The 21,789-nt window shown below is 42.9% G+C and overlaps 1 protein-coding gene across 1 annotated transcript in view; it reads left to right on the top strand.

Moving 5' to 3' along the window:
- The window catches only part of LOC106567256 (whirlin), a 65,245-nt gene extending 49,656 nt beyond the window's left edge, over window positions 1-15,589 (top strand). The window contains exons 7-10 of the mRNA XM_014136347.3: window positions 485-1,028; window positions 1,228-1,385; window positions 1,922-2,044; window positions 15,407-15,589. Of these exons, the coding sequence (XP_013991822.3) occupies window positions 485-1,028; window positions 1,228-1,385; window positions 1,922-2,044; window positions 15,407-15,589 (1,008 nt within the window). The remainder of the gene's footprint in view (window positions 1-484; window positions 1,029-1,227; window positions 1,386-1,921; window positions 2,045-15,406) is intronic.
- Window positions 15,590-21,789: the final 6,200 nt, after the last annotated feature.

Raw genomic sequence — 21,789 nt, 5'->3', positions numbered from 1 at the left:
GCAACAGTAACCGATGTCGACAGGAGGTTGTGTTGGTTCCAAGGCGATGTAATGTGGGACACAGAAAGCAAAGACCTGAAGAGTCTTAAAAACACCTCAACTCCATTCAGTCAGAACATATTTGTGTTGGTTTTGATTGCTTTCTCTTTTTTTAAAGCAATGAATCACTTCATTCATTCTCTCCCCGCTCATGTTGCTGTTTTCATTGTTCATTTCTCAGTTGGTTTTGGTTGGAGGGGAGAGCTTGTTGCCGGGGACACAGCGGACTGGGAAGGTGTAACCTGAGGTTACACAAAGACCATGTTTAGCTGTGGGGCTCAACTGAATCATGGCCTAACTGATTGAGTTGTGTTGAATTCTGAGGCGTGACAATTGGTAGTGTGTGTGTGTGTGTGGAATGATGAGATTCCAGAGATGTGCTGTAGTATATGAGTGTTTTGTGGGATGAAAGGAATGTGATCTGTTTGTTCTCCTCTTACCTTAGGATGAGGTGCATTCCACATCCGAATCTCCCCCCACCTTCAAACCCCCACCCCCTCCAGGGCTGCAGAGGCATCCCAGCAGACGAGACCAGGTCAAAAAACGCCCTTCCTCCGAGTCCTCCTATTCTGGACTCTACTTCACCGCCCCTGCCCATAACCCACCCAAGGACCAGAGAGGGGACCAAGGGTCCCCCTCCTCACCCAAGGTCCCCCCCCAAAAGGATTTCTCTGTCCCCCATAAGAGGGACCCCTCCGTCCCCCATAAGAAGGAGATGGCAAATGCCAAGTTTTCCATGGTCAACAAGCACGCCATAGGCCCCTTCCCTAGAGTCCAGTCCCCTACTAAGACCACCAAACCTGCCGCTCCCTCCCCATATCTACCCCCTCCCCCTCCACTCCCTGCCCCATCCACACCCCCTCCCCTTCCACACAGCCCGGACAAGGCCTCCTCTGGCTCCAACAAACAGCACTTTGTCATGGTGGAGGTCCACAGGCCCAATGCAGAGTCTGACGTCAACAAGGTGCGGTCCCTGCCCCAGTCACGAGGTAAGAGGCATGGAGGGAGTAGGTTGGAGGAAAGGCTAGAGTTGGACACCCCGAAAACCATGAGACCAGATTTGGAAGCAAAGGATTGGTTACACAAATAAGAGGAAGTGCATGTTTATGTGTAATCATGGGTGTATGTATTTCTGCCTGAGTGTGTCCCTGTGCCGGTCTCTAACCTTCTGCACCCATCCCCTCCAAGGTGCCACCCTGTCCCAGCTGTCAGACAGTGGACAGACACTGAGCGAGGACAGCGGGGTGGACATTAGCGAGTCGGGACGACTCAGCAGGGAAAGCAGTCCCCACACACGCCCCCCACGAGACCCCCAGGGGGCAGGAGGGGACAGCACCGCCAAACCGGTGAGGAGGACACACCAGCTGGGAGAAAGACGACACAGAAAGAGAAAGAGGGAGATGTATGGGTGGATGAATGGATGGATGGAGCTGAAAGTGAGGGATGACAAGAAGTGAAACAGACCAACAGAGCTGGGTTGTCCTCTGTCACTGCTCACGCTATCTTGAAGCTTGTTCTCAATCCTAACTGTCCTAACTTCTTTCTGTTTTATTCTTTCTTTATGCACAGTTTTTCTTTCTTTGCTCATTGATACATTTTTGTCCTTTCAATGATTTCTCATCTAGTCAATCACTTGTCCATCTCATCTCATACTGCGCTAGAGGTCTCTTGTTTCCTCTGCCTGTCCCTTTATGCTTATTGCTGATTAGTGGTTAGGTGGTGGGAAAATTGTTGATTGGTTCCAATCTTTATGGGTGGACCAATGTGTAACAAAGGTGCAAAAGAAAAGTGTTCATGGGTCTCCAGGGTGAATATTTGAGTAAAAAGTTGAGTTATATTATGCCCCTCTCTTCTCTCTCTCTCTCTCTCTCTCTCTCTGCAGCCGGGTCTCTTGGAGCCCACCTCCACACTGGTGAGGGTGGCAAAGAGTGCCAGCACTCTAGGCATCGCCATCGAAGGGGGTGCCAACACTCGCCAGCCCCTGCCACGCATCGTCACCATACAGGTGGGTCTCAAACAGCCTAGAATAAACCCCTCATGCCCATCACCCCTCTCACCTCTCCCTTTTCAAGTAATCTCCGAAATGACAGCTTGCCAGACAATCTCCTGCACCTGTCAGAATTGATCTAGCCACGGTACTCTGTGTTCTGCAACTCTGCGCTGTCATTGGCCCGTGCCGCCTCCTCTTCCACACATGGCTACACAACACAGCCTCTGTCAGATAAGTCTGTGGTTTCACACTGGAAGAGAACTCAAACTGAGAGCCCTGGCTGCCATGCCATTGTTCCTCCACTCCAGAGGACTGGCAGATTTTCTAGGGATGATTATAACCTTTAGAATAGACTCCATCACAGGGCTCTGACGCTCAGAGGGCCTGAGACAATGACACAATGCTAGGCAATTATACATTTTATTTGTCACATGCGCCGAATACATGCGCCATACTAGGTGGTGATGCAACCAGTTAAGATGCTCTCAATGGTGCAGCTGTGTCAAATCTTTTCAGTCTCCTGAGGGGGAATAGGCGTTGTCGTGCCCTCTTCATGACTGTCTTGATGTGTTTGGACCATGATAGTTAATTGGTGATGTGGACACCAATGAACTTGAAGCTCTCAACATGCTCCACTACAGCCCCGTCGATGTAGTCCACAATCATCTCCTTTGTCTTGATCACGTTGAGGGAGAGGTTGTTAGCCTGGCACCACACTGCCAGGTCTCTGACCTCCTCCCTATAGGCTGTGTCATCATTGCCGGTGATCAGGACCACCACTGTTGTGTCGTCGGCAAACTTAAGGAAGGTGTTGGAGTCATGCATGGCAATGCAGTCCTGGGTGAACAGGGAGTACAGGAGGGGATTGAGCATGCACCCCTGAGGGGCCCCCGTGTTGAGGATCGGTGTGGCAGATGTGTTGTTACCTACCCTTACCACCAGGGGTGGCCCGTCAGGAAGTCCAGGATCCAGTTGCAGAGGGAGGTGTTTAGTCCCAGGGTCCTTAGCTTAGTGATGAGCTTTGAGGGCACTATGGTGTTGAATGCTGAGCTGTAGTCAATGAATAGCATTCTCATATAGGTGTTCCTTTTGTCCATGTGGAAAAGGGCAGTGTGGAGTGCAATAGAGATTGCGTCATCTGTGGATCTGTTGGGGCGGTAAGCAAATTGGAGTGAGTCTAGGGTTTCTGGGATAATGGTGTTGATGTGAGCCATGACCAGCCTTTCAAACCACTTCATGGCTACAGACGTGAGTGCTACGGGTCGGTAGTCATTTAGGCAGGTTACCTTGGTGTTCTTGGGCACAGGGACTATGGTGGCCTGCTTGAAACATGTTGGTATTACAGACTCGGTCAGGGACATGTTGAAAATGTCAGTGAAGACACTTGCCAGTTGGTCAGCGCATGCCCAGAGAACATGTCCTGGTAATCCGTCTGGCCCTGCAGCCTTGTGAATGTTGACCTGTTTAAAGGTCTTACTCACATTGTCTACGGAGAGCGTGATCACACAGTCATCCTGAACAGCTGGTGCTCTCATGCATGCTTCAGTGTTGCTTGCCTCGCAGTGTGCATAGAAGTAATTTAGGTCATCTGGTAGGTTTGTGTCACTGGGCAGCTCGCGGCTGTGCTTCCCTTTGTAGTCTGTAATAGTTTGCAAGCCCTGACACATCCGGCGAACGTAGGATTCAATCTTAGTCCTGTATTGATGCTTTGCCTGTTTGATGGTTCGTCTGAGGGCATAGCGGGATTTCTTATAACCGTCCAGATTAGAGTCCCGCTCCTTGAAAGTGGCAGCTCTACCATTTAGCTCTGTGCGGATGTTGCCTGTAATCCATGGCTTCTGGTTGAGGTGTGTATGTACGGTCACTATGGGGACGACATCATCGATGCACTTTTTGATGAAACCAGTGACTGATGTGGTGTACTCCTCAATGCCATCAGAAGAATCCCTGAACATATTCCAGTCTGTGCTAGCAAAACAGTCTTGTAGCTTAGCATCTGCGTCATCTGACCACTTCTGTAATGAACGAGTCACTGGTACTTCCTGCTTTAGTTTTGCTTGTAAGCAGGAATCAGGAGGATATAATTATGTTCAGATTTGCCAAATGGAGTGCGAGTGTAACATGGGTCGTATAAAGGGGACCAAGGCGCGGCGTGTAGAGTGCTCATATTTACTTTAATGAAGACACTAAACAGAAAACAACAAAAACTACAGCCAACATTCCGTCAGGTAATACTTACAAAACGGAAAACAACTACTACTACAAAACCCCAAAGACAAACCCCAACTTAAATATGATCTCCAATTAGAGACAACACGAACCAGCTGCCTCTAATTGGAGATCATCAAAACTCAACCTAGAACTATTAAAACAAGAACAAAACATAGAAACAAAAAACATAGACTGCCCACCCATATCACACCCTGACCTAAATAAACAGAAAAACACAGCTCTCCTAGGTCAGAGCGTGACAGCGAGGGAGAACTTTGTACTCGTGTCTGTGTATGAAGTAAAGGTGGTCTAGAGTTTTTTTTCCTCTGGTTGCACATGCTGGTAGAAATGAGGTAAAACAGATTTAAGTTTCCTTGTATTAAAGTCCGCGGCCACTAGGAGCGCCACCTCTGGATGAGCATTTTCTTGTTTGCTTATGGCTTTATACAGCTCGTTGAGTGCTGTCTTAATGCCAGCATCAGTTTGTGGTGGTAAATAGACAGCTATGAAAAATATAGATGAAACCTCTCTTGGTAATAATGTGGTCTACAGCTTATCATGACATACTCAGGCGAACAAAACCTTGAGACTTACTTAATATTAGATTTCGTGCACCAGCTGTTATTAACAAATAGACACAGACTTACCGGAGGCAGCCGTTCTATCTTGCCGAAGCACGAAAAACCCAGCCAGCTGTATGTTATCCATGTCGTCGTTCAGCCAGGACTCAGTGAAACGTAAGATATTACAGTTTTTAATGTCCCATTGGTAGATTAGTCTTGATCGGAGCTCATCCATTTTATTATCCAATGATTGCACATTGGCTAATAGGATGGATGTTAGAGATGGATTACCCACTCACCGTCGGATTCTTACAAGGCACACTGATCCCCTATATCGCCGTCTCTTCTTCATGCGAATGACATCGCGTCCGACTTGTTAAATAAAAAATCTTTGTCCAGTATGAGGTGAGCAATCGCTGTTCTGATATCCAGAGGCTCTTTTCTGTCAAAAGAGACAGTGGCAGCAACATTATGTACAAAATAATTTACAAATAATGCAAAAAAACACACAGTAGCACAGTTGGTTAGGAGCCCATAAAACGGAAGCCATCTCCTCCGGCGCCATTATATATGCGGCATGTTCCGTGTTTTAATGGTATGTTTGCGAAAACCCCTGCAAAGAGGTAGGGATTTACATTTAAATATTACAGTAGCCATAGCAACAGGGTCAAAGTTCAATCCTGTGATGTAGTGACTAATGTTAGATGTCCGTGGGTGTGGCTAGTTCATGTCCAGCTCAGGTAAATATTGCCCTTTACCCTTGCCAGGTGCTTTACATGAATGTCTAACTGTAAGAGTACATTAAATGTGTTTTTTGGGTTCCAAGCACCTTTCATTTGTTTAATCAAGAGGATAAGAGTTGATCCTGTTCTCTCCCTTTACCTGAAAGAGTACATCTACTGAGAGCAGTGACTGTTATGTGAAATAAAAGAGTTGGCTGAAGGCCACATCTAAGTAAGAACTGAGGGTAATACCACCGTACCTGGCTGTAGCTCTGCTCTGTTCAGGTCTGTCTGTGTCTCTTTTGATTAACCTAGAGTGAGGAGAGAGGAGGACTGGGGAGGGAGCTGTGCTGTTCTGTGGAGTTCAGAGAACCACTGAAAGCCCTCCCGCTCAAAAGATGCTTTGGTGGGAGGCTAATGAAAAATAAAAGAGCCGCTGATTGCGAGGGGAGCGACAAAGGCTTTGACCGGGAAATCAGCATATTCAAAATCAAAGAGAGCAACGGAGGGAGGGAGACAGGGAGCTAGGGAGGGTAGAGAGATATACAGAGAGATGGAAGAGAAGATGGTACATTGTGTTAATAATAAAGGGGATTCAGACTGAGAAAGTTTGCAGAAAAGGGGAGGTAGGAGAGGAAGAGAGAGAGAGGGAGGCAATCGAGCGAGTGACAGACAGGCATGAGAGGAAGGCTTTTGATGCCCAATGCAATCGCGAAGTAGTCAAGACTGTCGATAAAGGGTTTGCCTCCTGAGACCGCTTGGAAGTAAATCTTAATCGCCTAAGCTTTATTAAAATATCCTCACCAAAGCTTTATTAAAATATCCTCACCAAAGCTTTATTAAAATATCCTCACCAAAGCTTTATTAAAATATAATCACCAAAGCGTTTATAAATATCATCACCAAAGCTTTATTAAAATATCATCACCAAAGCTTTATTAAAATATCATCACCAAAGCTTTATTAAAAAATAATCACCAAAGCTTTATTAAAATATCATCACCAAAGCTGTATTAAAATATCATCACCAAAGATTCTTTCAAATATCATCACCAAAGCTTTATTAAAACATAATCACCAAAGCGTTATTAAAATATCATCACCAAAGCTTTATTAAAATATCCTCACCAAAGCTTTAATAAAATATCCTCACCAAAGCTTTATTAAAATATAATCACCAAAGCTTTATTAAAATATAATCGCCAAAGCTTTATTAAAATATCCTCACCAAAGCTTTATTAAAATATCATCTGCAAAGCTGTATTAAAATATCATCACCAAAGCTTATTTCAAATATCATCATCAAAGCTGTATTAAAATATCATCACCAAAGCTTATTTCAAATATAATCACCAAAGCTGTAATAAAATATCATCACCAAAGACTTTTTCAAATATCATCACCAAAGCTTTATTAAAATATCATCACCAAAGCTGTATTAAAATATCATCACCAAAGATTCTTTCAAATATCATCACCAAAGCTTTAGTAAAATATAATCGCCAAAGCTTTATTAAAATATCCTCACCAAAGCTTTATTAAAATATCATAATCAAAGCTGTATTAAAATATCATCACCAAAGCTTATTTCAAATATCATCACCAAAGCTGTATTAAAATATCATCACCAAAGCTTATTTCAAATATAATCACCAAAGCTGTATTAAAATATCATCACCAAAGATTTTTTCAAATATCATCACCAAAGCTTTATTAAAATATCATCACCAAAGCTGTATTAAAATATCATCACCAAAGATTTATTAAAATATCATCACCAAAGCTTTATTAAAATATCCTTACCAAAGCTTTAATAAAATATCCTCACCAAAGCTTTATTAAAATATAATCACCAAAGCTTTATTAAAATATCATCACCAAAGCTTTATTAAAATATCATCTCAAAGCTGTATTGAAACATAATCACCAAAGCTTTATTAAAATATAATCACCAAAGCTTTAATAAAATATCATCACCAAAGTTTTAATAAAATATCATCACCAAAGCTTTAATAAAATATAATCACCAAAGCTTTATTAAAATATAATCACCAAAGCTTTATTAAAACATAATCACCAAAGCTTTATTAAAATATCATCACCAAAGCTTTAATAAAATATCCTCACCAAAGCTTTAATAAAATATCCTCGCCAAAGCTTTATTAAAATATAATCACCAAAGCTTTATTCAAATATCATCACCAAAGCTTTATTAAAATATCCTTACCAAAGCTTTAATAAAATATCCTCACCAAAGCTTTATTAAAATATAATCACCAAAGCTTTATTAAAATATCATCACCAAAGCTTATTAAAATATCATCTCAAAGCTGTATTGAAACATAATCACCAAAGCTTTATTAAAATATAATCACCAAAGCTTTAATAAAATATCATCACCAAAGTTTTAATAAAATATCATCACCAAAGCTTTAATAAAATATCATCACCAAAGCTTTATTAAAATATAATCACCAAAGCTTTATTAAAACATAATCACCAAAGCTTTATTAAAATATCATCACCAAAGCTTTAATAAAATATCCTCACCAAAGCTTTAATAAAATATCCTCGCCAAAGCTTTATTAAAATATAATCACCAAAGCTTTATTAAAATATAATCGCCAAAGCTTTATTAAAATATCCTCACCAAAGCTTTATTAAAATATCATCTTCAAAGCTGTATTAAAATATCATCACCAAAGCTTATTTCAAATATCATCACCAAAGCTGTATTAAAATATAATCACCAAAGCTTTATTAAAATATCATCACCAAAGCTGTATTAAAATATCATCACCAAATATTTTTTCAAATATCATCACCAAAGCTTTATTAAAATATCATCATCAAAGCTGTATTAAAATATCATCACCAAAGATTCTTTCAAATATCATCACCAAAGCTTTATTAAAATATAATCACCAAAGCTTTAATAAAATATCATCACCAAAGCTTTAATAAAATATCATCGCCAAAGCTTTAATAAAATATCATCACCAAAGCTTTAATAAAATATCATCACCAAAGCTTTATTAAAATATAATCACCAAAGCTTTATTAAAATATCATCACCAAAGCTTTATTAAAATATCATCACCAAAGCTGTATTAAAACATAATCACCAAAGCTTTATTAAAATATCATCACCAAAGCTTTATTAAAATATCATCACCAAAGCTTTAATAAAATATCATCACCAAAGCTTTAATAAAATATCATCACCAAAGCTTTATTAAAATATCATCACCAAAGCTTTATTAAAATATCATCACCAAAGCTTTATTAAAATATCAGGTTTGAGAGGAGTAACACAGTGAGCTGACATTCTCTTTTTAACTATTCATTGTAGGCAGGCCCACATTATTTTAGCCATACAGGTCCCGTTTTTGATGTACGTTAAACCCCGGCCATGATGTAGGCTACATGTCCATGCCCATCATAAAATGAGAGATACTGGTGAACCTCGTAATTAAAACTTATCTAGTTTTCGCTAGTTTTCCGTTTCATATGTTGAAAACCTTAGCCTTCCCTTAGGCCTACTATAATGAAGGTTGGTTCAACAGCAATGTGTGTCTTTATTATCTTGCCGATTTTATGATATCATTCATTACATTTTACATTTATTTATTGTTGTTTTTTAACCTCTCTAGGGTAGGTGGCACCAAATCGTCCCACCTACGTAACAGCCAGTGTAATCCCGTGGCGCGTTATTCAAAAACCTCAAAAATGCTAAAACTTCAATTTTTCAAACATATGACTATTTTACACCATTTTAAAGACAAGACTCTCGTTAATCTAACCACACTGTCCGATTTCAAAAAGGCTTTACAACGAAAGCAAAACATTAGATTATGTCAGCAGAGTACCCAGCCAGAAATAATCAGACACCCATTTTTCAAGCTAGCATATAATGTCACATAAACACAAACCACAGCTAAATGCAGCACTAACCTTTGATGATCTTCATCAGATGACAACCCTAGGACATTATGTTATACAATACATGCATGTTTTGTTCAATCAAGTTCATATTTATATCAAAAAACAGCTTTTTACATTAGCATGTGACTAGCATGTGACTAGCATTCCCACCGAACACTGCCGGTGAATTTACTAAATTACTCACGATAAACGTTCACAAAAAGCATAACAATTATTTTAAGAATTATAGATACAGAACTCCTCTATGCACGCGATATGTCCGATTTTAAAATAGCTTTTCGGTGAAAGCACATTTTGCAATATTCTCAGTAGATAGCCCGGCATCACAGGGCTAGCTATTTAGACACCCAGCAAGTTTAGCACTCACCAAAGTCAGATTTACTATAAGAAAAATGTTATTACCTTTGCTGTCTTCGTCAGAATGCACTCCCAGGACTTCTACTTCAATAACAAATGTTGGTTTGGTTCAAAATAATCCATAGTTATATCCAAACAGCGGCGTTTTGTTCGTGCGTTCAAGACACTATCCGAAAGGGTAAATAAGGGTGACGAGCATGGCGCAATTCGTGACAAAAAAATTGTAAATATTCCATTACCGTACTTCGAAGCATGTCAACCGCTGTTTAAAATCAATTTTTATGCCATTTTTCTCATGAAAAAGCGATAATATTCCGACCGGGAATCTGCGTTTAGGTAAACAGACGAAAGAAAATAAAGCATGGGGTCGACTCGGGCACGCGCCTAAGCCCATAGTACTCTGATCGGCCACTTGCCAAAAGCGATAATGTGTTTCAGCCAGAGGCTGCCTCGATATCGTTCAGCTTTTTCCCGGGCTCTGAGAGCCTATGGGAGCCGTAGGAAGTGTCACGTTAGAGCAAAGATCCTCAGTCTTCAATAAAAAGAGCCAAGATGAAACACAACTTGTCAGACAGGCCACTTCCTGCATGGAATCTTCTCAGGTTTTGGCCTGCCATTTGAGTTCTGTTATACTCACAGACACCATTCAAACAGTTTTAGAAACTTTAGGGTGTTTTCTATCCAAAGCCAATAATTATATGCATATTCTAGTTACTGGGCAGGAGTAGTAACCAGATTAAATCGGGTACGTTTTTTATCCGGCCGTGTCAATACTGCCCCCTAGCCCTAACAGGTTCAACAGATTGCTTATTTTTTGTTTAATTGTATTATAACCAAACATAGAAGGATTCACCTTCCTGGTTTTATCGTGACAACGTCTGTGGTGCGCTTGCAATACAACTTCTGGAGATGTGTGAATACGATCTGATCTGTAAAATGGTTCCAATTATGTTCAGAAAACACAGGCCTATTTGGGAGCGGTATAACAGTGAGTGGACATTCTCTCTTTCTCTTTATAGTGAATCTTTATCCAGCTACTGTGAAAAGTTTGGATGTGTGTAAAACCCGCCGTTGTCTACATTGTTTTAATATTATATGATGGTCCCAGTAAGTGTGACATAGCCTATTTAAAACAAGTTGTTTAGTTTTGTTTAGTATTTTATTAGAATTATTTGTTCTATTTTTACACCTTATCAATAATTCATTTATTCTTGCTTATTTACAATATTTGCCATGTCCATGCTTAGCCATAATACAATTTACATTAGGCCTTGCCCCTGTATCAGTGTGAATGCTATTAAAGCCATACAATTAGTTAGAACAATGTGGACTGCAAATGGGTCGACAAATTTAGCAAAGACAGGTCTACATTTTGTTATTACGTTTCAGTAAGCTATTTAACAAACTCTAACGGACTAACATTGGAATTGGAGTTGATTCGCAAGACCCACTGGTTGATGCTTATTTATAAATACCCTCTTTGGCCTCACTCCCCCCTATCTGAGATATCTACTGCAGCCCTCATCCTCCACATACAACACCCGTTCTGCCAGTCACATTCTGTTAAAGGTCCCCAAAGCACACACATCCCTGGGTCTCTCCTCTTTTCAGTTCGCTGCAGCTAGAGACTGGAATGAGCTGCAACAAATGCTCAAACTGGACAGTTTTATCGCAATCTCTTCATTCAAAGACTCAATCATGGACACTCTTACTGACAGTTGTGGCTGCTTTGCCTGATGTATTGTTGGCTCTACCTTCTTGCCCTTTGTGCTGTTGTCTGTGCCCAATAATGTCTGTACCATGTTTTGTGCTGCTATCATGTTGTGTTGCTACCATGTTGTTGTTATGTTGTGTTGCTACCATGCTGTGTTGTCATGTGTTGCTGCCTTGCTATGTTGCTGTCTTAGGTCTCTCTTTATGTAGTGTTTTATTGTCTCTCTTGTCGTGATGTGTGTTTTGTCTTATATTTATATATATTTTGTAAAAAATTCAAATTAATCCCAGCCCCCGTCCCCGCAGGAGGCCTTTTGACTTTTGGTATAAAAATAAATAAACTAAAGTGGGAGAAGATGGAGCTAGATGAAACTTGGCTGACATTCTGCAAATTTTCTCATCGATGAAACATTCGATCGCAATACAGTTTTCTGTTCCCAAAACTACAGTCTGTTACGAACAGAGTCAAACTTTTGTAGACTTGACCCTTTGCCAAAATCGCAAAAAAATGGTGTTGTTAAGAAGGAGAAGGCCTTCACAGAGAAGGCGTTCCCTAACTGAAATATGCAAATACATGCTAAAATAAGGCAATAGGATCTTGCTAGCTCGTGCTTGGCTTTGCCCACCTGCTCGCTTGTTTTGCCCACTATGCTTAATTTGCTCCCATTGGAAACGATGCTGGTGATATATCTTGAGATAGTTACCAGTATCTTTGGTTTGACTCTTGTAGTATCTTTAGTCTCTCAGGTCATCACAGTCCATGTGAACGTTCCAAATGAGTGGCCCTCTAGAGTGAAGGCACCACTGTGGCCACTATCACCATCACTCCCTATCACACTCCCTGAGCTGCTGCTGCTGTCCCTAACACAGCCATAGCCATGGGAAGATGTGTGGGGGTGAAAAATGTTTTTTTTGCCCGTGCTACAGGTGGCTATATTGGTCCGCTAATACAGGACTAGTAAAGGCCCAGTACACTACTTTTGGGGAAAAATATATATATATATTTTTTTAAGTTAATATATATTTATTTATTTAGGTTTTTCAGGGAGTGCTACAGCACCATCAGCAGCCCTACTTCCCTGCTATGATCACAGCCATCTCCATGTCTCTCCAGTGGCTGAGGGTAATTGTGGCCAGCTCAGTAAATTAGAGAACTGATGATGCACTAAATAAAAAAAACTGATAGTGATAATTATGCTAGTAATGCTGTGCTCCACTGCAGGCTGAGTGGCATTTGAAACCCCTCTAACTGCAGATAAGGAAGTCAGTGTTGTGCCAGGACAACAACCTCTCCCTTAATGTCAGCAATAAAAAGGAGCTGATTGTGGACTACAGGACAGGGCTGTAGTGGAGCGGGTCGAGAGCTTCAAGTTCCTCTGTGGAATTAACAGTTGTGAAGAAGGTATGACATTACCTCTTCCCCCTCAGGAGGCTGAAAAGATTTGACATGGGCCCTCAGATCGTCAAAAAGTTCTACAGCCGCTCCATAGAAAGCATCTTAACTGGCTGCATCACCGCTTGGTATGGCAACTGCATACGGCCCAGTACATCACTGGCGCCAAGCTCCCTGCTATCCAGGACCTCGATACCAGGTGGTATCAGAGGAAGACCCTAAAAATTACCACCCAAGTCATAGACTGTTCTCTCTGCTACCGCACAGAAAGTGGTACCGATGCACCAAGTCTGAAACCAACAGGACCCTGAACAGCTTCTACCCCTAAGCCATAAACTGCTAAATAGTTAACCAAATAGCTACCTGGAATATCTGTGTTGACCCTTTTTGACTCATCACATACGCTTCTGCTACTGTTTATTATCTATCCTGTTGCCTTTACCGCTACCTATATGTATATACACTGCTCAAAAAAATAAAGGGAACACTTAAACAACACAATGTAACTCCAAGTCAATCACACTTCTGTGAAATCAAACTGTCCACTTAGGAAGCAACACTGATTGTCAATAAATTTCACATGCTGTTGTGCAAATGGAATAGACAACAGGTAGAAATTATAGGCAATTAGCAAGACACCCCCAATAAAGGAGTGGTTCTGCAGGTTGGGACCACAGACCACTTCTCAGTTCCTATGCTTCCTGGCTGATGTTTTGTTCACTTTTGAATGCTGGCAGTGCTTTCACTCTAGTGGTAGCATGAGACGGCGTCTACAACCCACACAAGTGGCTCAGGTAGTGCAGCTCATTCAGGATGGCACATCAATGCGAGCTGTGGCAAGAAGGTTTGCTGTGTCTGTCAGCGTAGTGTCCAGAGCATGGAGGCGCTACCAGGAGACAGGTCAGTACATCAGGAGACGTGGAGGAGGCCGTAGGAGGGCAACAACCCAGCAGCAGGACCGCTACCTCCGCCTTTGTGCAAGGAGGAGCAGGAGGAGCACTGCCAGAGCCCTGCAAAATGACCTCCAGCAGGCCACAAATGTGCATGTGTCTGCTCAAACGGTCAGAAACAGACTCCATGAGGGTGGTATGAGGGCTCGACGTCCACAGGTGGTGGTTGTGCTTACAGCCCAACACCATGCAGGACGTTTGGCATTTGCCAGAGAAAACCAAGATTGGCAAATTCGCCACTGGCGCCCTGTGCTCTTCACAGATGAAAGCAGGTTCACACTGAGCACATGTGACAGACGTGACAGAGTCTGGAGACGCCGTGGAGAACGTTCTGCTGCCTGCAACATCCTCCAGCATGACCGGTTTGGCGGTGGGTCAGTCATGGTGTGGGGTGGCATTTCTTTGGGGGGCCGCACAGCCCTCCATGTGCTCGCCAGAGGTAGCCTGACTGCCATTAGGTACCGAGATGAGATCCTCAGACCCCTTGTGAGACCATATGCTGGTGCGGTTGGCCCTGGGTTCCTACTAATGCAAGACAATGCTAGACCTCATGTGGCTGGAGTGTGTCAGCAGTTCCTGCAAGAGGAAGGTATTGATGCTATGGACTGGCCCGCCCGTTCCCCAGACCTGAATCCAATTGAGCACATCTGGGACATCATGTCTCGCTCCATCCACAAACGTCACGTTGCACCACAGACTGTCCAGGAGTTGGCGGGTGCTTTAGTCCAGGTCTGGGAGGAGATCCCTCAGGAGACCATCCGCCACCTCATCAGGAGCATGCCCAGGCGTTGTAGGGAGGTCATACAGGCACATGGAGGCCACACACACTACTGAGCCTCATTTTGACTTGTTTTAAGGACATTACATCAAAGTTGGATCAGCCTGTAGTGTGGTTTTCCACTTTAATTTTGAGTGTGACTCCAATTCCAGACCTACATGGGTTGATAAATTGGATTTCCATTGATTATTTTTGTGTGATTTTGTTGTCAGCACATTCAACTATGTAAAGAAAAAAGTATTTAATAAGATTATTTCTTTCATTCAGATCTAGGATGTGTTGTTTAAGTGTTCCCTTTATTTTTTTGAGCAGTATATTTACCTCCATTTCTTCGTACCCCTGCACATCAACACAGTACTGATACACCATGTATATAGCCAAGTTATTGTTGCTCATTTTGTATTTATTCATCGTGTTATAATTGTTCTAGTTTTTTTCTTCTATTTTTCTCTCTGCATTGTTGGGAAGGACCCGTAAGTAAGCATTTCACTGTTAGTCTACACCTGTTGTTTACAAAGCATGTGACAAATAAAATGTGATTTGATTTGATCTGAGGGACTGGAACAGTGGTGAGAGATGAGATCACAAAGGTCCTTTTGCTTCCTGGTTTATTAGTAATTGTAACGGTGACGATGCGCCAACGAGTGTTTGTTGTCTGTTTGTGCTCTCTTTATCACAAATAAATGTTCTAGGTCTTGCTCGCTCTCTCTCTCTCTCTCTCTCTCTCTCTCTCTCTCTCTCTCAGAGGGGTGGTTCGGCGCACAACTGCGGGCAACTGCAGGTGGGTCAGGTAATCCTGGAGGTAAACGGGGTTTCCCTGAGTGGCCGGGAGCACAGGGACGCAGCGCGCCTCATCGCTGAGGCTTTCAAGACCAAAGAGAGAGACCACGTAGACTTCCTGGTCACAGAGTTCAACGTGGCACTGTAGGAGGAAGTAAAGGAAGAAGAGAAGGAGAGAGAGACTCTTATCATGGAGGAAGGAGGGAGGAGGGACAGGGGCTGCAGAGCTGGAGAGGATAGGGGGTAGCTGTTGGGGCAAAGCGGCATAGTCCTACACACTGTTCTGTACATGGGTTCATCTACCAACCTTTATCTGGTCACTCTGCCTCACCATCCTCAACATCCTCCAGCTTTAGCCCCAAAACAAGACACAGACACAGTTGCACTCTAAGTTGAGAAGTTGCCAGGAGATTTCTGATTTTCATGGACTTCCACCATCCTTGTGACCTTGGTTTTTAGGATACTCCCTGCAGCAGTCACCTCTCTGGACACCTTATTGTATATGTTTATGGCAATGTCATGTACTGTCACTCTATCTGTGTTGGCTAGTGGCTTCATCCTGTGGATATCAAATGGATTCTTGGACAATGACGCCATCAGCACTAGAGCTCTGGCAGAAGATATGCTCCTGAAGCGGTCAGTTAGCGGTCAGTTAGCGGTCAGTGTCTACTAACTTGCGTCAGTCTGAGAGACTAACAGCACACGCAAGAGACACAGACTGTGTCGCAAATAGCACCCTATTCCAATATAGCACACTACCTTTGACCAGAACCCCAAGGGCCCTGGTCAAAAGCTGTGCACTAAATAGGGAATACGGTGGGACGCAAGCCAGCCTTCCATCCAGCAGATGGAAGAGGCAGGAGGAAACACCATTTTCCAATGAGTTTGTTTTTGTAAATGTACAAATGTAGATACTATACAATATATACATACAGATAATCTATGAATTATAGAAACCTACTATCTTACATGCTTAAAAAGTAGAATTCTTCAAAGTGTACTGTTAAGTCCCTTAATTGCTCCACTTTTCTGCAAATGTGTCCCCAAGTGAAGAGTAATGGAGATGATTGTGTTTTAATTGCCCTCTCTGGCAGTGCTAGTCAGCCGTGCTATTTGTGTTTACACAAGGGGCTTGCAGGAGCCTGTGTCACATAGTAATTACTATGTCTAAGAGGTAGTAATGAGGCATTTGGAAAAAGAAACTGCAGCAGAAGCTCTCTCCGATACACACTCCCAGAACACACACGTGGCCCAGCACACACACACAGGCATGCCATCTTACCACACAAACACACAAGCACACAAACAGGCAGAAGTCACTGCGGATTGATGGAGAGCTGATGCTAAGAACTTGAAGAAGCACTTTATCCAATAATTGAACAGGTATGAGAAGCAAGTCATGGCAATCAGGAAGAGGAAAAGAGAAACAGAGAGAGACAGAGAGAGAGAGAGAGAGAGACAGAGAGAGTCAGACAGAGAGAGAGAGAGACAGAGAGAGACAGACAGAGAGAGAGAGAGAGAGAGAGAGAGAGAGAGAGAGAGAGAGAGAGAGAGAGAGAGAGAGAGAGAGAGAGACCAATGAAAGAACTGAGAAGTGCAGTAGCTGTTGTGGAGGATTATTTGTTTCCTCTCTGGGAGGGAGAGGGGGTGTGCGAGGGAGGGGGAGAGAGGGGTTGAGTTAGGGAGGGGGAGAGAGGAGAGAGAGCGAGAGTGAAGCGGTACATATGCCATTCAGGGGAGTTTTAGCATTATAGCGGACAGAGAGAGAGGGACAGATAGAGAGAGGGAAAGATAGAGAGAACGACAGACAGAGAGAGGGACGGATAAAAGTTATTGATGTAGCAACAATAACCATCAAGTTTAAGTCAGGTTTCTCTTGATGCCCATTTACATACAAGTGCTTTGTTCACCCCATTCATATAATAGAGATTTTCCATAATTTCAATCATTGTATATTTATGCAGCATCCCAAATGACACTCTTTTCCTATAGTGCACTACTTTTGACCAGGACCGATAGGGCTCTGGTAAAATGAAGTGCACTGTGTAGAGAATAGGGTGCCATTTGGGATGCATTGATATTCTGTATGCATACTTAGGGTATGAGACACAATCATGAGAAGACTGCCCTATTCCCTGCCAATGCCACCTCAAATGCTTAACATTCAGCGTGTGTGTGGGAGTGTGTGAGTGTGTCCTACTCCTATCCACAAGGCAGTCATTAGTAAACACTGCTATCTGGGAGGAATTGCATAGTTTCAGAAATGGTGGCTTTGTTCTCTGAGCCGTGTCTTTACACTGTGCATATGACACAGACAGCCCTTCAGAGAGAGGGATGAGAGGAAGGTGTACTGTGTCTAACGTTGTTTCTACGTTGTTGCACTGGAGATGGGCAGAGAATGCAGAGCAAGGATCAGAGAGCGAAAGAGGTTGACCTGATGCAGGAGGGAGGGAAAGGCATACACACACACACACACACACACACACACACACATTACACAGGTTGACCTGATGCAGGAGGGAGGGAAAGGCATACACACACACACACACACACACACACACACACACACACACACACACACACACACACACACACACACACACACACACACACACACACACACACACACATTACACAGGTTGACCTGATGCAGGAGGGAGGGAAAGGCACACACACACACACACACACACACACACACATTACACAAAAAGAAATACTCACACACTGGTCAATCCACGTTCTGCTTCTAACATGCTCTGAGACATTACGTAATGTCTTCAGTGCCCTTTCTTTTTTCACACACTGACTCAGGCATGACTCCACACACAGGGACTCATTCAAACACCCATAATCATGTCTTGAAATGTCCCAAACAATCTTAGTAACACATTAACTACACCACATAAATGTGATTATATTATAGACATATAGTCAACCATGCCCAAGCATCCAACGTAATTGTCTCCCCACGTCATATCAGGCAGTATTGGGATTTCTTATTATTACTGACCCTGGATCTGATGTTAATAACAGTCTGGCTTTCTCTTTAACCCATATTACAGAGTAATTCAGAGGGGAAGAGATGATGAACGGAATCAGTCCAATCCAATGACAGGGTGATTAATCAGGTAATATGATGGAGAGGCAGGTGTCCTGTCTTGTGGCATGGACTTGGCAACAACACAGATGTGGGCTCTGTCCCAAATGGCACCCTGCTCACTATATAGTGCACTACTTCTGACCAGGGCCTGTAAGGTGCTGGTCAAAATCAGTGCACTATATACAGCGCATTCGGAAAGTATTCAGACCCCTTGACTTTTTCCACATTTTGTTACGCTACAGCCTTATTCTAAAATTGATTAAATGGTTTTTTCCTCTCATCAATCTACACACAATTGCCCATAATGACAAAACAAAAACAGGTTTTTAGACATTTTTGCAAATTGGAAATATTACATTTATATAAGTATTCAGACCCTTTACTCAATACTTTGTTGAAGCACCTTTGGCAGCGATTACAGCCTTGAGTCTTCTTGGGTATGATGCTACAAGCTTGGCACACCTGTATTTAGGGAGTTTCTCCCATTCTTCTCTGCAGATCCTCTCAAGCTCTGTCAGGTTGGATGAGGAGCGTCGCTGCAAGCTATTTTCAGGTCTTTCCAGAGATGTTCGATCTGGTTCTAGTCCTGGCTCTGACTGGGTCAACAAAGACATTCAGAGACTTGTCCCGAAGCCACTCCTGCGTTGTCTTGGCTGTGTGCTTAGGGTCGTTGTCCTGTTGGAAGGTGAACCTTCGCCCAAGTCTGAGGTCCTGAGCGCTCTGGAGCAGGTTTTCATCAAGGATCTCTCTGTACTTTGCTCCTTTCATCTTTCCCTCGATCCGGACTAGTCTCCCAGTCTCTGCCGCTGAAATACATCCATGCAGCATGATGCTGCCAACACCATGCCTCACCGTAGGGATGGTGCCAGGTTTCCTCCAGACGTGACACTTCAATATTGGTTTCAATCAGACCAGAGAATCTTGTTTCTCATGGTCTGAGTGTCCATCCTTTAGGTGCCTTTTGGCAAACGCCAAGCGGGCTGTCATGTGCATTTTACTGAGGAGTGACTTCCATCTGTCCACTCCATCATGAAGTCCTGATTGGTGGAGTGCTGCAGAGATGGTTGTCCTTCTGGAAGGTTCTCCCATCTCCACAGAGATCCTGTTCCTCGACACAATCCTGTCTCGGAGCTCTACGGACAATTCCTTTGATCTCATGACTTGGTTTTGCTCTGATATTCACTGTGGGACCTTATATGGACAGGTGTGTGCCTTTCCAAATCATGTTATTGAATTTACCACAGGTGGACTCCAATCAAGTTGTAGAAACATCTCAAGGATGACCAATGGAAACCGGATGCACCTGAGCTGAATTTCGAGTCTCATAGCAAAGGGTCTGAATACTTATGTAAATAAGGTATTTCTGTTATTTAGGTTTTATAAATTTTCACACATTTCTTAAAACCTGTTTTCCCTTTGTCATTATGGGGTATTGTGTGTAGATGGATGAGGAAAAAACTGTATTTAATCCATTTTAGAATAAGAATGTAACGTAACAAAATGTAGAAAAGGGGAAGGGATCTAAATACTTTCCGAATGCACTGTGTAGGGAATAGGTTGTCATTTTGGATGCAACCGTAGACTGGTCATTCTGATGTATCTCTCCCCTCTGCTCATTCACTACATGGCCAAAAGTATGTGGACACCTACTTGATGAACATCTCATTCCAAAATCATTGGGTTAATATGAAATTGGTCCCCCGTCTGCTGCTATAACAGCCTCCTCTCTTCTGGGAAGGCTTTCCACTAGATGTTGGAACATTGCTGCGGGGACTTGGTTCCTTTCAGCCACAAGAGCATTAGTGAGGTCAAGCCCTGATGTTGGGCGATTAGGCCTGGCCTGCAGTCAGCGTTCCAATTCATCCCAAAGGTGTTCGATGGAGTTGAGGTCAGGGTTCTGTGTATAGCAGTCAAGTTCTTCCACACCAATCTCAACAAACCATTTCTCTATGGACTTTGCTTTGTGCATGGGGCATTGTCATGCTGAAACAGGAAAGGGCCTTCCCCAAACTGTTGTCACAAAGTTGGAAGCACAGAATTGTTTAGAATGTCATTGTATGCTGCAGCGTTAAGGTTTTCCCTTCACTGGAACTAAGGGGCCTAACCCGAACCACGAAAAACAGCCCCAGACCATTATTCCTCCTCCACCAAACTTTACAGTTGGCACTATACATTCGGGCAGGTAGCGTTCACCTAGCATCCGCAAAACCCAGATTCGTCCATCAGACTGCCAGATGGTGAAGTGTGATTTATCACTCCAGAGAACAGCGAGCTTTACACCACTCCAGCTCATTGCGCATGGTGATCTTAGACTTGTGTGCGGCTGCTTGGCCATGGAAACTCATTTCATGAAGCTCCCGACGAATAGTTCTTGTGCTGACGTTGTGTCCAAAGGCAGTTTGGAACTCGGTAGTGAGTGTTGCAACTGAGGACAGAATATTTTTACTTGCTACACGCTTCAGCACTTGGCGGTCCCGGTTTGTGAGCTTGTGTGGCCTACCACTTCGCGGCTGAGCCGTTGTTGCTCCTAGATGTTTCCACATCACAATAACAGCACTTACAGTTGACCAGGCAGCTCTAGCATGGCAGAAATTTGACGAACTGACTTGTTGAAAAGGTGGCGTCCTATGGCGGTTCCACGTTCAATCTCACTGAGCTCTTCAGTACGGGCCATTCTACTGCCAATGTTTGTTTATGGACAATGTATGGCTGTGTGCTCAATTTTAGCCGAATACACTAATTTTAAGGGATGTCCACATACTTTTGGCCATGTAGTAAACACATGAACCTGTGCTACTTACAGATTGTTATCAATAAAACGTCACAATAGCGTTCAATTTGGCTGCTGGGGGGCAAGGAGACCCCCAGCTCCCCTTAAACCATTGACAACTGCGTGCTGTTTTCAAGGGATTGTTGAATACATTTGATAACTATTTGGTTGTAATATCAACACCTCTTGAAGAGCATAGTTAGACCTACACAGTTCCCATTATTCCACGTCATTATTCCACGTCATTATTCCACGTTTAGCTCCATCATCAGAGTTATTTAAGCAATAAAGACGGAGGGGGTGTGGTATATGGCCAATATACCACGTCTAAGGGCTGTTCTTATGCACAACGCAACGCTGAGTATACAGCCCTTAGTCGTGGTATATTGGTATACCACAAACCCCTGAGGTGCCTTATTGCTATTAAAATGGGAAATGTGTAGGTCTGACCATGCTCATGAAGAGGGGATAATATTAC

This window comes from Salmo salar, chromosome 01 (genome assembly GCF_965601325.2).
Source record: "Salmo salar chromosome 01, fSalSal1, whole genome shotgun sequence".
Taxonomy (NCBI): domain Eukaryota; kingdom Metazoa; phylum Chordata; class Actinopteri; order Salmoniformes; family Salmonidae; genus Salmo; species Salmo salar.
Note: the sequence above shows the minus strand (reverse complement) of the source record. Positions and strands in the feature narration are given on the sequence as shown.